The 19,354-nt window shown below is 48.4% G+C and overlaps 1 protein-coding gene across 2 annotated transcripts in view; it reads left to right on the plus strand.

Annotated features, from left to right (window-relative positions):
- PDE2A (phosphodiesterase 2A) overlaps positions 1-8,385 on the plus strand; it is a 221,221-nt gene extending 212,836 nt beyond the window's left edge. For both annotated transcript variants that reach the window (XM_088140403.1, XM_088140404.1), the window contains exon 30: positions 36-8,385. In XM_088140403.1, coding sequence (XP_087996529.1) covers positions 36-270 — 235 coding nt within the window. In that variant the 3' untranslated portion in view covers positions 271-8,385. The remainder of the gene's footprint in view (positions 1-35) is intronic.
- The last annotated feature ends 10,969 nt before the right edge of the window (positions 8,386-19,354 follow it).

Genomic DNA, 19,354 nt, shown 5'->3' on the forward strand with positions numbered 1-19,354 from the left:
CAGCTGGACTGTTCTCCCTCCCTGCAATCCTCCAGGCTGCTCCAGGAGCTCTTTCCCAAGTCAACTGAGCTGTACGAGCGGGTGGCCAGCAACCGGGAACACTGGACCAAAGTCTCGCACAAGTTCACGCTCAGGGGTCTGCCCAGCAACAACTCTCTGGACTTTCTGGACGAGGAGTACGACCTGCAGACGATGGCCGACAAGGACGGCCTCAGGATGAATGGGTGCCTGGACGGGGAAGACGGGCACGTGGAGTCGGAACTGGAATGATGCCCGCCTCGTCCCCGGGCACGGGCCGGACACCTCCCCACACAAGTGCAACTTTGTCCCCCTCCCTCTCCAGGGAAAGGGCGGGGCTGAGTTTGGAAACAAGCCACACAGGCTTCCTATTTATACCGTGAACTTTACCTGCTGCAGACATCGTGTCCTGTCCCGAGTCCCAGCTCACCAGCCCCGGTTCCCAAGCCTGCAATTTATAGGCTGGCTTTGTCTGTTCACTCTGGAGTCGCGCCAGCTTGCAGTTGGTCCTCGCTTCCTTGTGCTCTTGATTTTCCAGATGCACAGTTCTCTCCCACCCTTCCCCCCCCCCATTTCGCCCTTGAGGGTGAAGATGCCATTTCTGATGCCCCTAGAAGAAATCCCGGGCTTCTGGCTTTGCATCTTTCCCAAGGGTCTCTCCGATGCAAGGCTGGAGGAAGCCCGCTCATTCTCCCTGAGGGGGCCCTCCCACACACCCAGAACAGCTTTGGGAACAGCTATAGGGAGGGTGAAATGAGGCTCCGGAATATTTATTTCCTCCCTGTGTCTTCTCCAAACTGAACCAGAGAGGCCACAAATGAGGGCAAGCTTGGAGGAGCAAATCCACGTCCAGTGAAAACCCCATTGGGCGTATCCTGGATTTTAGCTCCTTCCCTCTTCTGAAACCCAGGAACTGGCTTTGTACGAAACAGTAGGCTAGGCTGTAATGGGATTGGGGGTTTTAATCCGGCTCAATGTACTTTGTGAATCAGGCTGTAGCACTGATGCCCAAACAGGTTTCCAGAATTTGTCCCCATCTCCCCCCTTTTAGTAACGCTAGTTTAAGTTTGGAAAGTTTGGGCAGAATGCCTCCGACTCTGGCCAAGAACCCAAGTCAAAGGGTTGTAGAGAAGATCACAGGAAACCCCAAGCAAAGCTTAAAAAAGTCAGGCCATTCTTCATGGTAAAGAAGACTTTGGGTGGATCCCCCCAACCGATCGGCCATGCTAGCTCAACCCTTGGGAACGATTTTCTTTGCAAGCCTCAGGGCAGCAAGCAGGGCGTTACTCCAGCATGAACGTTTTGCTGCAATATCCCACTGAGTCTGTGGCAAGATCTGGATTTACACAAGAGAGCGCGGCCACGCTCCTTTCACAACATGCCCGTTTGCGTGTTTCAACAAGAGCGTGGTTGCGCTCCTTGACTGATTAGGAAGGAATGGATGAGCTGCTAATCTTTCCCTAGCTTCTTTGCTTCAGATTTTATCTTCAAAGTGCTTCCCGCCTTCAGAGGAAAAGACAGAGACTGACCCCTTTCACGCAACGTCCTTAACCTGATCGCTTAAAGCTACGATGATCGCCACCAGCTACGATGCAACCTTGGTTGGGGTTGGGGTTGGCTTACTCCTTTGTGGACCCATAGCTCAGGGCTCCACGTATGCCCAGCAGTGGAACAATTCAGTGACCAGGTTAAGCGTGTGGCATGGCTGAGTCTCTCCATCTTCTTTTCCTGGCCATTAAGAGAAGGAAGAGGGTTGAGCAGATCTCCCCAGCCCACCCATCTTTTCTCCATTCAGACTGCTCTCTTCTGCCTTCATTTAGTTTCATTTCATTTTCCTTCACTTCGCTTCCTTTCTGAGGCTGGAAAGAACAGGTTTCTTGTATGATATGGAGTTGAATTCTGTGCAAGAGTTTCTTTCCCTCAACTTTGACATCTCCTGTCGTGCAGTTGGACTTGGATTCATGGTGTGGATCCAACAGTGAATGGATCCCTCAGGGGAATCCACAAACAGTAAATAGGTGCACCCAGTGGACGTCTCACAGACTCCTCTAACCCAGTGCCCTTCCAAATACATTCAAGCTCAACTCCTGGGGTTTCTGTCGACTGGGCTGCCCACGTGTGTGACTAAGCTGGAAAACAGAGGATCAGGGTCCTTAGAGGAGAGGAGAGGAGTAGCAGATGGCTTATTAGATGCATTTGCAGAACACTCTACTAGATTACGTTTGAGTTGGAGAGCTCAGAGTATAGTGTTGAGAACGTAGCAATGTCTCAGCATGTTGGGTGAACCAGGGCACCTGATAAACCCTCATATTGTCCTTTCCTTGAGCGTAGAAGGTAATGTGAGGCTAAGAATTCTGTTTCCTTAAGCCAAATTTGAGGGTTAAAGCTGTTGTGCAGACCAACTAGAAGGTTATCTGTGTTCATCCATGGTGGCCATTCCTCTGAGAACTCCAAGCAAGCCCAGGGGAAGGGGAAGCTGTGGTTCTGGAAGTTTTCAACCCATTTGTAAATCTTTCATTTGGTTAGCGGAATATAAAATCACAAGGCTTGGGCAGGGCTTTTGGCAAGGGGGTGGCCTCTGGGCTGCTGTGAGCCTTCTGTGCAGTTAAATCCACTGAGGTGCAAGGGGGTTTCAGAGGCCTGGATAAAGCCAAGCAGAGGTTTGTGTTTGTTGCTGCCAATTAAGCTGTGCGCCACTGACCTTGCAAATATTCTGGGCATGAGGACTCAGGAAGAAGTCCGCTGGATCAAAGCAAAGGTCCTCCTAACTGGCATCTCTGCCAGCTAATACCAAGGGGAAAGAAGGGGAACAGCCCCTGCAGCTAAGGTCCCCTGAGCAACTGGCACTGAGAGGCAGGACACCTCCAAAGGTGGAGCCAAAGTTTAGCAGCCATGGATAGGCTTCTCTGAGTCCTCACAAAGCTGTCCTACTGAGGTTTGGTGCTGTGGCTGTAGGAATGGTCTTCTTCAACCTTCTCCAACCTGCCATGCTCCAGGTGAGTTGGCACGGGAATGCTCTGAAATCCTGGGCACTGTCCGTCTACCCAGTGTCATCTGGAAGGTGCCACCTTGGGGATGGGATTGAGGCTCCCTTCTCTTTGATTGTACTTCTGAGCCCCAATTCCATACTGTTCCTCCAACACCTCCCAAAATAAACTTGCCATGCATTGCTTCCTTCTTGGACCTCTCAAGGTGCCACCCTAAGGTAATGGAGCCGGGCAAGAATGTCCCAAAGTTATGGAGCCTTCCAATGAAAAGAAACTTCTTCCAACACGCTAGGCCAAGCTAACATGCCCTGGTATCTGGAACAAACTGCAATGATGGCACGTGCATCATGATGCCATTGTATGTAGTGTTCTGATAAACTATGGTTAAAGACACCATGGCTAAGGATGATGAACAGACCAGGTCCCAGTTCTCCTCCAGACCTTCCCTGTCATGTCTTGATGCTTCCCATGCCATCAAAAGGGTCTTTACATCAGCTGAGCTTTTTCTACTCCATTGTCATTCTCCTCTGTTCTCCTCCTTCTCTGCAGAACGAGCTTCTTCTCTCTTTAGTCTGCGGCTGCCCCATAGCTTTAGGTCCCAGAAGTGCAGATAGATGAATGGTACTCCCCACCCATCATTTTCAGAGATGGGGCAGACGGGTTAGCCTTTCTCTCCACTTCCTGTTCATTAGTTCTCAGTCCCGCATGAAGAATTGGCCTTTCTAACAGGGAAATGCACAATGCTTCCCAAACCACACAAGGTTTGAACAATCTAAGACCGAGAACTTCCATGGGTAGAGACACTCATGATTCTCAAGAGAGTTGGGCTACTGACAGGGAGACACCCAAAAGCTCTACACCAGTTTTTTTCAAACTTGTCAACTTTAAGATGAGCGGACTTCAGCTCCCAGAATTCCCTAGCCAGCATGTTGAAGTTGAAGCCCACACATCTTAAACTTGCCAAGTTTGAAAAACACTGCTCTAGCCTAGTAGGACTGTTGGGCTTCAAAAGTAACTCTAGATGTGATATTCTGCATCGGAAGGAAGAAGCCCACATACACCTAGGAATGGAACTGCTTGCAGGTTGACAGCACCAATTAGGATCTATTAGGTTTTAGAATATTTGACCCTGAGACAGAGACTGAAGTAAGAGTATTAAAATAAAATTCATGGGATCCATCTCCTTTCCCAGGATGCTTCAGAGGGTGACATTTTGCAATGCACCCAGCTCTTAACAAGGATCTTCTGTATGTTAGTAGCTCTGTTGCAGCAGGACCTCTCTTGATGTTCTCATTTCTTAGACCAGGTAGACTTGCATTTGGCAATGGGGTGGGGAGAAGAGCATCAGAGCAGGGTCTCTTCTCTTCCTGTATGTAGCAGGACGGATTCTGGCTGTGAAGATGCCTATTGTGCAATTAATTGAAGGTATCATGGAAGTCTCATATTGTCATCTTCTGGATCAGCATTTCCCATCTGTGATACCTTCCAAAGATGCAGATCTCAGCTCCCATCAATAACCAGCTTGGCTGGGGAGGAATGAGGACCATAGGATAGAGCCAACGAAACTTGCTTCCTGTAGGCATTCAGCATATCAGGGCCGGTTGCAAGGCACCCCAGTAAGAAAGGAGAATCTCAAAAGAGGACCTGGCTTTAGAAGTTTATCCAAGCCCTTAAACTGTCCAGATGGTTAAGTGAAGATCAGCTAAGCAAATGCTTCTGTTTTCAGAAGTGGCTGTTCCTTTCAGTGGGCACCTGTTGCCTATGTTTTGATGTAAGATGGAGTAGGGACCTTGTAGAAAGATACATTTGGATGGATCTCTAACAAGGAATTGTTGTCTGTATTGTTTCGCAGTGGTGCAAAAACACAAAATATTCGTCCAAACAAGCCAACCCAGTTTTAAATAACTCAACCAGTAGCAGGCAACATTTAGGTGGCCAAGAATGGCCCTTAAATTATTTGTAGAGAAATGAGGACCATAGGATACAGCCAAGTTTTCCATTTTTTCCCTAGTTTTGGATGGAGGAGAGAGGGTTGGTTGTGTTCTTGTTTTTTCTTTTAAATCTGTTGCACTCATGTCAAGACTCACTCTACAGATTGTGTGCTTTTTCCACCATAAAAGGTCAGGAAACCATGCCACAACTTTCAGTAGTCAGGCCAGGTGAATTTGATCAGTGCAGGGAGAGAAGAACCAAACAGGTGCCTTTAGACCAGTGTTTCTCAACCTTGGCAACATTAAGATGGGTGGACTTCAACTTCAGCATGCTGGCTGGGGGATTCTGAGAGTTGAAGTCCACCCATCTTAAAGTTGCCAAGGTTGAGAAACCCTGCTTTAGACTCTTCAGCAAAACAGACAAGGGTCTAAAATGGGCTGCTTCAGGACTGAGCTCAGATAAGAACGTTTTCTGGAACATACCCATTCTTTGCAATGTTTATGGCTTCTCTCCAGAACCCCAGCAAACTATTTCTCCCCCATCCAAGCTGCTTCTGGACACAGTGGGTGTAATGTGTAGCCAAGCTCCTGGTCTGTATTTTGCAATCTCTACAGCTGTTGAGTATTTGTTCCTTTCTTGATTCAGGCATTGGAATCTTTCTCATTTCACCACTAGCTCACTTTCAGTGCTTTGGGCTCTGAACCTTGTGCATGTTCCAGCTCTTAGTGGACAACTTCCCTCCAGAGGGGTTAGGGGCAACCGAGAGAGTGTGACAGTGAATGCCACACCACTTTCTGCAGCACCTTAACATTTAACCAATTGGTGATGAGCTGGGAATTTGTGGACGAAGAGCCACAAATCCAGCAGGAAACGGTATCTTCATTTGCCTTACCTTTTCTACGTTGCCTTCTGGGTGAAGCTTTGTGCACAACTCTTTGTATCAGTTAAATAGCAACCTACCAAATGAATGTTTAGCCTGAGGAAGCTCGGGGGCAGAGATGCAATGTATTTCATTTTGCTTCTGAAATCTCTCGAAGGAGCAATGAAGAGACAGGAATGCAAGGGGACACAGCCAGAGCGGTGAACCTGAACAGTAAAACAGAACAAAACGCCTCCCGTGGAGGAGAATTGAGGGGACCTTGTCTCTGATCCTGGAAGTTCTCCATTTGACTTGGAAGACCTGAACCCAAGCAGGGCTGATAGACCCTCTCTTCCTCAGTGAAGGTCATGATGGGCTTGGATTCTTGGTCATTTTTTCATCTGATGGTGAGTTAAGGTTGATGCTTGTACTCTCTGTAAAGTTAGAATAATCCATGCAATGTAACAATTTTAAGGATCCCAAGGATCTGGCTTGAGACAAGCAAATTGCCAGTCACTCTTGCATGGCAGATAAGATTCTTTGCTGGAATCTCTCCTCCCCAGAGCTGTGTGGGACAAGAACTGGGTCTATATCAGAGATGAGGTGGAAGTCTTTGAATTTGCAAATACAAATTCCAGAATCAGGAAGAAGTGTGGCTCTGGATTTCTACAGCACACTTACCAGGTGATGGGATTCTTGGTGGGTCAACGCGGAGCTGGCATGCTGCAAACCAGGTGACCCCATTAAACCAGTGTATGGTTTATTTCCTTGAGCAGAGCATGTATGTGAACACAGCCATTGTGTTAGCTGGAGTTTCAGGTTGAGCGTGTTGTATGAACCCCACCATGGACACTGGACAGCAAATTAGAAAGAGATTCTGCCCATCAGTGAAAGAAAGAAGTGGCTTCATGGGTATTCACAGGCTTGAATCTCCATTTCTGGACCAAATACAAGATCCAAACATTTGACAGAGATGTGAACAGCGATGTTATGCCCATTTTGTGTACTGATGGTGGTTTTTCACAGCTTACGTTACGTTAAAAAATCTAGGGCTCACCCAAACAGTCCTTCTTCCTGAGAATTTCTTTTAGGCCTTGAAGGGATCCCCTGTTTTTCTCCTTCTCACTTTGAGGGCCTCTGTGGTGAACAACTCCCAGGGTTTTGAAGATGCTACACCACATCTCTGGCCCATTTTCTCCTTCATGCTTCCCCACGTTGCCTCTTGCTGGTGGTGACCCACCTTCTTTCTGCAAACGGCCCTGGATGCTCCTTCCAATCGGACGGAAGAACAAGCAAAATTCTTGGCCCACCACAGACGATGAGTCTAAAACCGAAGGTGGGCCCGGAAGGGAAAGAAGAAGAGGGTGCCAAAGGGAGCATCTCTTGAAGAGAAGCCGCAAGAGCTGACGGGGAGGAAAAGGCAGGTTTAACCACACGGAGTGAATGCAAATTTTGCACAGTTTTTAATGTAAATTGGATGCATCAAAGAAGCCACTTTTAAAACTTGCATTAAAGTGAGACCATAGAGGGCCTTGGCTGTAATTTTATCAGTAGCAAGATTCCCTTTGCCCTTTCAGGTTTTCCAGCTCACAGGCATCGGGTTTGAAACTCTGGATATTCCGAATTTCAAAGGGCAAATGTTGCATCAAACATCTGACCTCTCAGATCCCCCTGGCCAACTTTTACTCTGCAGCAAAGGGATTTCCTCCCGAAACAGGGAAATCCAACCCCGGTTGTTGGTTTCAGTTCATTCCTTTCGGCTTTTACACTTGTAACCCTCCAACGCGAATTTGGATTTGGGTCCAGATTTGTTTCCCCAGACTTTTTGCTTCTCCCCCATTGTAGCTGGTGCCACTCAAAGCACCTCTGGCTGACGTTCGGCTGTGTGGCTTTAGCTGGCCCTTGCTTTGCAGCGTCTCCTCATCACTGCCAACTTCTCTAACTTAGGAAAACGGGTCATTTTTTTAGTCATTTCTCTCTCTCTCTCTCTCACAATCAAGTAAGGGCTCCCAAGAATCGTGCAGGGGTTTCACACATGTTGCCACAAATAACCATCATTAACTCCACCACTACCACCTTCAAGTCACAGAGTTCCTGTGCTAATGGCCAAATATCGATCTCTTGTACAACTGCAGATCCAAGTAGGAATGGATGTGTTTTGGGCCGCAGACGTTCCCCTGCTGTGGCCCTTTCTGGTTTTAACATGGGTGTGTGCGTTACCACACTTTCTCTTTCTCTCCTGTGCGTGTGTGTGCGTGTGCGTGTGTATGTATATATACACACACATAATATATATATATATATGTACATATATATTCTCAATATACAGATTCTGTTTGAGAGAGTCGAGCTTTTAACTTTTCCCAACCTGGTTCTGCCAGCTCTGTCGGGACAGCCTGGGTTCCTCTGGAGGATGTCGAGTTGGGAAAAGATGGTCTAGTGGGCAGGGATATAAATCTTGGCGTGTGTGTGAAAAAAAGAATTCTTCTCAGACTTCCTTGTCTTTTCTTACAATTGTTGGCTGTTTTGGTTCTAGGGGTTTGGCGAAAGGGAATACTGAGTATTTTCTTTTCCAATAAATTTCATATGCAAACTTCCAATGTCTCTGTTTTTTAACAGCACGGGGGTAGGCTTGCGTACAGGCTGGCCAGCTCAAATCCCAAATTGGCTGATATGCAAAAATCTGCTTTTGTTTAATATTTAAGCCACACTTATTTAGTTGTTCATTCTGCTCTAATTGTATTTGCTGCTGTTCCTATACATCTTTCATTCTCCATCTTCCAAGGGGAGACAGAATTACTTTTTGGTTGCTTAGGGTTGCATTTACAGTAACTGGCATAACAGTTTTCAGGGCTCCTCTCCCCATCTTGGGATAGATGTCAGAGGAGAAAATATTTAATTGAATAGCAGTTAAAAAGGCCCCCACGGTCACAAGATCAGATGGTTAACAAATATCACAAACATAAGAGAAAGGAATGAAGCAATGAAAGTGAACATGGAGCAATTTTGAAGCAGCTTTTGCAACACAAAGGTTGGAGCAGCCAAACAACCCAGAAATCTAGGAACTCTCTCAGGTCTTGGTGTCCTTTTATACGTTTCATCAAATCTATTCTATTTTCCTGTCGTTGCAAAGTCCACATTGCAGGTTCTAAGGCTGCCTTTCTGTCCCATCTGCCCATGCCGATATTCCTGCCTCGGTCACGATCCTTGTGAAAAAGATCTGGAAATAATAGTTGAGTGCAACCAAAATATAAGCCAGCCCTGTGACGGGGCTGCAAAAAGGGCCAATGCAATTTTGGCTGCTTCAGCAGAATCACTGTTTCCAAATCACAGGAAGTAATCATTCCACTTCACTCACCTTGAGTCCTGAGTCCAGTTCTGGATGCCTCCATTCATTCATTCATTCATTCATTCTGGGTTTATAAGCTGCCTGACTCCCGTGTGACTCTGAGTGATTTTAAGCAGGATTCAGAAAAGTTAGATCAAGTTCAGAGAAAGACAACAAAGATAATCAGAGATTAGGAACGATGTCCTACGATGAGGTATTTGGGAAAAAATGGGATCATTGAAGATTCCTGAGTGCTGGAATGGAATAATGAATTTAAGTCATAGGAAGGCAATTTCTGCTTAAACGTTAGCACAATTTTCCTACCAGAGCACACGGTATCAATGGCCCAGAGGACGTGAGCGATCAGTCCTTCACTTAATAGGAGGATAGACTGCCATCTGTCTTGGATGTTTTAATTTGGATTCCAGCTCCTTCCAGTCAAGGATTCTATAATGGCTAAGCCCTTCCTAAAAACTGCTCCCCCCTCCCCATTTTAACTTTAGGGCAACAAACAAGAAAACTATGAAGAGTCATAGGAACGGAATTCAACGTCATTTGAATGCCAGTTAATCTTTGGCTCCCTCTGGTGTGGTCTCATCTCTGGAAAAGCTGTGGGCTCTTGAGGGGAGGGGAACTGTTTCTTTTCCTCTTTCTTGCCCCCCGCCCTCCCCCCACTCTCCCCATACTGCCAAGTTCTGCCAGGAGCACTGGTTGGGCTGTCAAAAAGTTGCAGATGGGCAACTAGTGAAGATGCAACACTGGGAATCTGGGTATTCTGATGTCCTATTTTTGCACAGGAATAACCAAAGCGTCTTCTTAAAGGTTCAGATGTGGGCTGGGGGCCCACAACAGCAATGCCAGTGCAGCTAAGGAACGCACTGCACCGCTTTCCTGGGGGCTGGGTCATCTCCACAGGCAGTTGGCCCATCCTCAGCCAGGAGCAGGACTAGATGGCCTGCATGGTCCCTCCCAATCTCTTTCTGAGACTGCATGATTCAGGCCATCCCTTGGGTCTGCTGGAAGGCAGCCCTCCGCAGTGGGGCAGTGGCGTCTGGAGCGCTGATGTGGAAAGGCCATTGTGCAGTTTGGATTTCCTGGGCCAGGCTGGCCAGAGGATTCTGGGAGTCGCAGTCCCAATGGATCTGGAGGTGGGGGTCCGGTTGGGGAAGGGGTCATGAGAACGGAAGAATGCACTACCAATGGGGAGAATTAAAGAAGGATGGAGCCAAAGCAGAGGGCTTTGCTACCCGTGCTGCAGAAGACCAAACTGGCCACTTCATGGTCCCGTTGCCTCATGAATGAAAGCAATGAAGTCCACATCTGTCTAGCTTAGTGTTTCTCAACCGTGGCAACTTTCAGATGTGTAGACTTCAACTCCCAGAATTCCCCAACCAGCGTGGATTTCAATTGCCAGAAGGCTGAGAGACACTGGCTGGCTGCTTTGTGTAAAATCCCAGAAACTCCAGTCTGAAGGGCCTCTGAGTTTCAGGGCTTGAACAAAAGCGAACGGAGACCACCATCTTTCTGAGTCTCTGATTCCACTTTCAATCTGCTCTTACGGTCCAGACGTTTTCCCCTAACATTGCATCAGAAGCTGCCTTCCTGTTACTTAAATCCATTATTCCATGTCCTGTACTCTGAAATCAAAGAGAAAAGCATTCGGTCTTCTTCTGCCTGACCTCCTTTCTGTTATTTGAAGATTCTTATTTGAAGGCCGCCTCCTTCAATCTCTTCATAAACCTTAGTTTGTAATCCTTTGATTATCTTCAATGCCCTTTTCTGAATCTCTTCCCATTTCTCTGAGACTTTCTTAATGTGCGGGGCTCAGAACTGGACGCACACTTCAAGCAAGGTCATCTACAAAGGTTAACAAGCCCTGACAGGTAGCAGAACTCAAAAATATGTCTATGAAGATCAGGGGTTAGGAAATTAGGACGTTAGATGGGTCAGAAGGTTGGAAGTGACTACTGAGGCCATCAAGTCCAGCTCATTGCTCAGAATAGGAGTCCAAACTGAAGCCTTCTCAGTAGGTCATTGTCCAACCTCTTGAACCCAACTAATGAAGAGAAGTCCACTGCCTCTCTGGGCAACTGGTTTCACTGTCAAGTGGCTCTTATTGTGAGGAAGGGTTAGTAAAGTTCAGTTGGGGTTTGCCTTCCTGTAATTTCAATCCAGCATACAGCACCCTGCGCTTGGGAATGAGTGAGAGCAGCCCCAAACCTCAAGGCATCTCACAAAGGAGACCCCACTGAGCCAGCCTCTCCTCCTCCACCATCACCACCTTAGCAAAGAGCAGAACCACTACAGGACAGACCTCCAAGACCCAACTCTTGCACACATTCCAGAAGGACATCACCAAGAGGTCTAAAAGGAGAAGAAAGGGCAGAGCCTCCCTCTCCAGGTCTCAAGGAAGGTCATCTACCAGACAGACCAATGCTGTCTCTGCCCTGTGAATCTGAATCCTCACTGAAGAGGGTTCAGATAACTCCCAGACCACTGTTAGCCTTGGTGGCAGTGAGACTGCCTCTGAAGGCCATCTGCTGGGAGACGGTGGGCTTCCTTGGGCAGTTGGTGGGCCACTGGGAGAACAGGTTGCTGGAGGAGATGGGCCAGCGGTCCCACCCAGCAGGGCACAGCTTATGTTCTAATGCTGAAGGGAAGGGAAGGGAAGGGAAGGGAAGGGAAGGGAAGGGAAGGGAAGGGAAGGGAAGGGAAGGGAAGGGAAGGGAAGGGAAGGGAAGGGAAACTGAATTCTGGAAGAATCAGGACAAAGGAATTTTTTTTTTGCGCAACATTTAATCCAACATTGGAATTCCCTACCACGACACGTACTGCTGGCAATCAGCTTGGCTGGCTTCCAGCAAGGTTTGGACCAATTCACGGAAGTCTTGGTGATCCGTGGCTCTTAGCCTTGACGTCACCTCTGAAGGCCATCTGCTGGAAGACTGAGGGCTTCCCTGGCCAGTTGGGCGGCTGCTGGGAGAAGAGGCTGCTGGACGGGATGGGCCGCGGTCCCATCCAGCAGGACACAGCTTATGTTCTGACGGAGGGCCTCTTGGGCCCCTGGAGCGTGAGACCCCTAGAGTTGAAACACGGTGAATATTCTTAGTTTGTAGAGGGGAATATCTTGTAGAGGGATTCCTGGGACAGACATTCCCTGCAGAAGGACCAGCAGGGTGTGGTCCAAAAAGTCAAGATGGCTGCTATAATGGTATGATCGAAGGCCCACCTCTTTTTCTGTGCATTGCCACACCTTGGTGGCCACCACCTTGGCTTTCTGGACACCTCCAAGAGCCAGGGAGTGGGCAACAGGAGGACTCATTCTAGAGTCCTACCTTAGACCGCTTAGGCAGGGTTTGCCATGGGGCAGCAGAGGTCTAGTTTCTGTTCTTTTGTGTTGATGAATGCGGGGGGGGGGAACAGCCGTGGGGCTAACTTCAAGGGTCCACTGCAAGGAACCGGTCTGTCCTTGGTTAAGACCTTCAGGGCCCTCCCTTGCCACCTGGTGGGGATGTCAGAAACAGAACAGGCAGTAGCAGGAGCCAATGGGGTGTTGGAAGGGGCGGGGCCTGCAGCTCCCAGGCAATTGTGGCCGGGAGAGGGGAGGAGCTCTCACCTGGCTGAGAGGGGCGGGTGCTGGGGCTGATTGGCAGCTGGCATTCCAAACAGCTGGAATTGTGAAGCACTTTGTGGCCTAGCTACGGGGGCGGGACTTAAGCTGGAGTGAGCCAATCAGGTGGGAACGTGGGCTTGAAGGGCTGCTGAGCTCCAAGAATTAGAATTGGGTGGCAGTTGGAGCTCTGAGCGGCGGCTGGACCTGCTGGGGGGCACCCTTGCTGGCTGTCTCCCCTCTTTTCTGCCCCGGAAGGGGGGCATGTCGGGCTCTTGGCTGCAGCTGCTTTGGCTCCTCCTCAGGCTGGGTGGGTAGAAACACTGGGGGGAGTGGGGGGCAGGGGGGCAGGAAGCATATCAGAGTCCAGATTGGGGGTGGGGGAGAGTTGCTGAACTACAACTCCCAGCAGCACCAGGCAGCCAGGCCCCAGTGGAGGGATGCTGGGAGTTGTAGTTCCCCCAGGGTCTCTGGTGCCCAGGGCCAGAAGGTACTCAGGTGCCTGGCTGCAGACCGGGAGCTGGTGCCCCTGCCTTGGCGCGTGGAACGATCAACCCAGCCAGGTGCCTCTGGACGTCCGCAGCGCACCTGCCCGGCACAAGGGAGGCGAATCCGCTTAGCCCTGTCCTTCACACACCCTTTGCGACTAGGACGGAGCTCTTGGGCCTCGGAGCCCCCCAGATGCCCTCTGAATCGGATCTCCTGCAAAAGAGGACAGGAAGGAGCCCATCCCAGCGTCCAGCCACCAGTTCCACATCCTTGGCACTTACGGCCAGATGGCCTGTCCCGGCCTTGAGCTTAAAAACGTGGCCCTTTCCCCGGGCCCCAAATGGGCCCTGGCAGCATGCTCTGGGCCAGGAGCCTTGTCTCCCGCCTTCCTCTCGCCCCCAACCCAGGAAGGACACCGGCTTCCTCCACCCCTTGCTATTCTGGTGTGGGAGTGGGGCATTCCCCTATCCCAGGGCAGGGTCAAGGGGTGGTCAGTCTGTTAGGTTTGGCCCCAAGGGTATCCATGGGGGGGTAAAAAAAGTCAAGGTGGTGGCCACCCCCATGCAGTCGAAGCTCTGCCCTTTGGGGCGTGCGTCCCCCAGTTCCTTGAAGGGCGGTTGTGAAGGCCGAGCCAAGTTTTTCCATCAGCAGACGTGCACACCGGCTTATTCTTTCGCCAGACTCAAGGAGAGGCAGAGAGACATTTTACCCAGTGGCAGCTGACAGCCCTGAGGAATGGCCGTCAGTTCAGCTGAGCCGGTGGCTGGACTGGGCCCTCCTGAGGCTGCCCAGCCCACCCCTCTGCCCTGCCAACTTTGCTGATGGCAAGATTTGATCTTCCTCCCTCCCTCCCTCCCTTCTCTTTCTTCCTCTTCCTCTTCCTCCCTCCCTCCCTCCCTCCTTCTTCCATCTTTCTTTCTTTCTTTCTTTCTTTCTTTCTTTCTTTCTTTCTTTCTTTCTTTTCCTTCCTTCCTTCCTTCTTTCCTTCTCTTTTTCCTCTTTCTCTTTCTCTTCCTCTTCCTCTTCCTCCTCCTCCTCTTCCTTCCTTCCTTCCTCCCTCCCTTCTCTTTCTTCCTCTTCCTCTTCCTCCCTCCCTCCCTCCCTCCTTCTTCCGTCTTTCTTTCTTTCTTTCTTGCTTTCTTTCTTTCTTTCTTTCTTTCTTTCTTTCTTTCTTCCTTCCTTCCTTCCTTCCTTCCTTCCTTCCTTCCTTCCTTCCTCCCTTCTCTTTCTTCCTCTTCCTCTTCCTCCCTCCCTCCCTCCCTCCTTCTTCCATCTTTCTTTCTTTCTTTCTTTCTTTCTTTCTTTCTTTCTTTCTTTCTTTCTTTTCCTTCCTTCCTTCCTTCCTTCCTTCCTTCCTTCCTTCCTTCTCTTTTTCCTCTTTCTCTTCCTCTTCCTCCTCCTCCTCTTCCTTCCTTCCTCCCTCCTTCCGTCTTTCTTTCTCTCTCTCTCTCTCTCTCTCTCTCTTTCTTTCTTTCTTTCTCTTTCTTTCTAGGATCAATGGGAGCTTCAAACTACCTTTATTCGGAAGTTATTGTCCCCAGTTTGTTGGAACAGCAACCTACTGCCTACAGTAAGGTAATCCAGCTTGTGCTTCCCCATTTGAATTCCTGCCCGACCGAAGGCCGCCCTCCCTGGCTAGGGAGGGAAATCCTTTAGGGTTTGGAGTGGCTTTCCCCATCACTGAAGCTCCTCTGGTCACGACCCATCATTGCTCACAGGCTGGGGCTGATGGGAATTGTAGTTGAAGGTATCTAGTCCCTTCGAGGACAGCCAACAAATTGTTTGCAAGCTGACCGTGCATGGCAACCAGGACAAAACCAGGGTTGGTAGAGAGAGAGATGGCCTTGCTTCCATCATTTGCTCTTCAGGAAGTTGGAAACTCCTTGCTTCCCTTAAATCAGTGTTTCTCCACCTCAGCGACTTTAAGAAGCGTGGACTTCAAGTCCCAGAATTCCCTAGCCAGCATGGCTGGCTGGGGAATTCTGGGACTTGAAGTCCACACCTCTTAAAGTCACCGAGGTGGAGAAACACCGCCTTAAATCCCCAAGCAGCAGAAGGACACTGACGCCTAGTTCTACTTTAGTGTCAGCCACGGACTTGATCCTGCTTCTTGGCACCAATTTTTCTTTCGTGCTGAGTGATCTTATCCATGCACCCCCTTTGAAATGCACTGGGACTGGAAACCATGGCTCACTCATGCCCCAACCATAGCAATCCCACCCCCCTGTCTCTAATCTGACCCTCAGCCCACCAGGGAGGTGGGTCCGGTCATCCTTAACTGCATTTCCCCTCTTCAGCGGACCCCGTGCCATCCCACCTGCAAAGCATGCAAAATCCGTGACCCTTTGCCATCCACCACCAACGGCAGGTGGCCTGTTGGGTGTGCTGGGAGGCAGGGGCACACCCTTCCCCTTTGGCCACTAGGCAGCCCCACCACGTCCATTTCTGTCCTAGATTTTGCACTTAGTTTCCTGAGTTCTGTTCTGCGTCTTCACTTGTCCCCTTTCTGCTTTTGCTAGCAATGTCTCTCCAGGCTTCCAACAAGGGAGAAGAGGGGGAACAGACCTCCTCTATTTCTTCTGGAGCAGGGTTCCTCACCCTTGGCAACTTTAAGATGGGTGGACTTCAACTCCCAGAATTCCCCAGCCAGCATGCATCTTAAAGTTGCCAAGGTTGAAAAACACTGTTCTGGAGAAAATGAGTAAAGGGTGGGGTGGGGTGGGGGTGGGGATATTTGTGCTTCAATGCCAGTTTCCCTGCACCTGCCAGTTTCTTTTTTTTTTACTTTTGGTATAAATTTTATTAAAAGTTTTAAAAAGAAGATAAAAACTAACAAAAACCGATACAAAGGAAAGAAAGGAAAAAAAAAAGAAAGGGAAGGACAAAGGTACAAAAAGAAAAGATAAAAAGAAATAGAAAGCAAATGCAAGTATGATTACACAATTATGGTCACATTTTCTATTATCGAATATTTTCTGATCATCAGAACCACAGATTGAAAGTTCTTTTTTTCCCCCTGTTTCATGCAAAAAAGTCAGTAAGGGCGTTTCAGTCAGCCATATGTATAAAAGTCGTCTTTTCTCTGATCAAGGAAGTCAGTCTAGCCATCTCTGCGGGTCCTACCATCCTCCCCAACCCTTCCTGCATTGTAGGTCGTACCAAATCTTTCCAGCTTTGTGCATGCCAAAATCTCACTGCAGTTATCATGCACAAAAACAGAGTTCCGTGACTTTTGCCCAACGGCTTGCCCACCGATCCCCAAAGAGAAACCTCTGCTTTCAATTGTACATTGTTCCCGCACGTTCCAGTTGCAACCACTCCCCTACCCAGTTTCGGTTCTCCTGCTGGCCAGAATGCCCCAGTGGTGCACCCTAACCCTAGGAAGGCCAGGCGGGGTCCGGAGTCACTCCCTGCCCATTCCTGCTCCACCGTGATGGGTTCCTTCCCCGTTGGCTGGTGGCAAAGCTGGAAGAGAAAGCCAGCGTGGCCCATAAAGGGTGACCCGTGGATTCCCAGGAACTCTTCGGGCTTCCCCTTGCCAGCCTTGAGCGAACCGCCGCTGCAGCAGGGACAAACCTGTTAATCGGGAATCACAAGGGCTGAACTTTTCCAAGTTTAAGTGTTTTCTTTTGTACGCTCCAGAAAGAAGTATCTTATCTGATGAGAATCGAAGGTGTTCACAGGATCGTTCACCTTTATCAGAGGTAAGTGGTTATGGCAGTTCTGTTTTTATTTCTTTCCAAGTTCCCCCGGGCACTGAGGCAGTGTTTCTCAACCTTAGAAGCTCTAAGATGTGTGGACTTCAACTCCCAGAATTCCCCAGCCAGCATGGAGTTGAAGTCCACATAGCCTAAAGCTGCCAAGGTTGAGGAACACTGCATTGAGAGCAAGGATGTTAGTTTGGAAGCTCACCATGGGTATGTGTGCAGTGTTTTATGTTTCTACAGAGCTTCCGTGCAAGTTTTGGTTGGGTTTTGTTTTCACGTCATCCTTGGAGTTTGTTCACTGCCCAGAGTCTCTTGGATCGATCAATCAGTACAAATTGGAGTAGTAAATTTACACATGTATTTATTTAGCAAATTTATATAGCCTCCCATCTTGCAAAAAGTGACTTCGGGCCACTTACAAGCAGAATAGCAATTAAAATCATATCACGATATAAAATCAAACACAAATAACACCACCAATAAAAAATAAAGGAGTAAAACATAAAAGAACCCCAAGATAGCGGGAGGGCAACCGTCCTTTAGCCTCGTACGATCACTCGTATCAATTCATAATGATAAATAAAATAAAGTTGCTCTGCTTGTGGGGCTTCAGGGCACGTGGAGCCACACCAGTGGTCAGCCACAAATCTCGGAGCTCCGTTTGCAGAATAAGTCCAAGTTTGATTAGTAAGAAATCAAAAGGAGTCTGGGAAGTCGGTGCCTTGTAATAAAATCTGTTGGTTGGAAAAGGGGTTGCCAGATGGTTTCCAAGCCTGATCTTTGCAGCTTAGCAGCTTAAGCAAAACCCCAGTCTGATGAGTTAGTTAGTAATTTCATGAAGTGTGTTCTGGGAGTGCCATCTTCATGGTGACTGGATGTATAAGTTTAGGTTTGATTCTAAGCCAGTCTTGTCCAAACTTGGCCACTTTAAGATGAGTGGACTTCAACTCCCAGAATTCCCCAGCCAGCCATGGCTGGCTGGGGAATTCTGGGAGTTGAAGTCCACTCATCTTAAAGTGGCCAAGTTTGGACAACACTGTTCTAAGCACCGTACCTTTAAAACGACTTGCTTGCAATAGGGAAGCATTATAATACTTTGGGCGTTATTTATTGATCACCAGCATTATACGGTGGTTTCGCTGTCATCAGCCGAAGCAAAAACCAGCACAGCCTTTTCATGCAAATTACACACCCGAAGAGAACCCCTAGTCTGCATTTGGTTGCTGAGTCAAGAAACAGCTGTTAGGCAGCAAATACACTCCCTGTTTCTATCTTTGTGTGTGCAGATCCTTTGTAGTCCAGAATATGCCTGTTTATACTTTGGATTTAAAAGGAGGAAAAACTGTCCATCATCTAAAACCAAAGGTAATAGTAGTCACACCCTGTTATAAAATATGGGTTAGGTTTGCATTTTAGGGGAATTTGTATCACAGTACCTCTACTTGCTATGTCTGTCTGTCTGTCTGTCTGTCTGTCTGTCATATCTACCTACCTACCTACCTACCTACCTACCTACCTACCTATCTATCTGGCTGGGGAATTCTGGGAGTTGAAGTCCACATGTCTTAGAGCTGCTAAGGTTGAGAAACATTGCTCTATCTATCTCTATCTCTATCATTATCATTATCAATCATCTATCTGTCCATCCTCCCCTCCCTCCCTCCTCACCCAACATCTATCATCTGTCTGTCTATTATCTATCTATCTATCTATCTATCTATCTATCTATCTATCTATCTATCTATCTATCTATCTATCTATCTATCATCTCAAATATTTCTATACCACACAGTTCAAATTACTCCTGGTGGTTCAGTTAAAATTTAAAAAAAAAAGGATGAACAACTCACAAAAATCAGTACAAACTAAGGAACAACAATAGCTGCCAGAACATCAGAGCATCACACAACAGTGGACCTCTGAAGGCCTATTTAAGCGGCCCCATTTTAACTGCTTTCCAGATGACCAGTAGGAAGGAGCCAGGCATTCCATATAGGTGCCATTGTAGAGAAGGTCTGGGATATCTCCTTGATATCTCGTCAAGACAAGACCCTGACTGGCCCTTTCCTGCCTGTCCGCATGGGCCGTGGAGATGCCACCTGCCCAGCCTGTGTGTCCTCCAAGCTGTAGACCTGTTCCTTCAGAAAGAGAGTTAACTCTCCACATCCAGAGTTAACTCTGGAACCATCTCTGAGCCAAGGTATCTCTTCACAGACAGCAACTCCACCTTCCTGAATTCAGTTTGTGCTTGTTTCTACCCATCCAGATCCCCACAGACTCCAGACCCCAATGAGGACTCCCACAGCATCTCTGGCCCGGCCTGGGGTGGCCATGCAATTGACCATCATTAGGGTACTGATGACATCTCACCCCAAAGGGATGGATGATTTCTCCTCATAGCTTCACTTAAATTCAATGGGGAAA

This window comes from Python bivittatus, unplaced genomic scaffold (assembly GCF_059951505.1).
Source record: "Python bivittatus isolate LINGU-HERP-01145 unplaced genomic scaffold, Pbiv_v1 ctg000340_np1212, whole genome shotgun sequence".
NCBI classification, from domain to species: Eukaryota; Metazoa; Chordata; class Lepidosauria; order Squamata; family Pythonidae; genus Python; species Python bivittatus.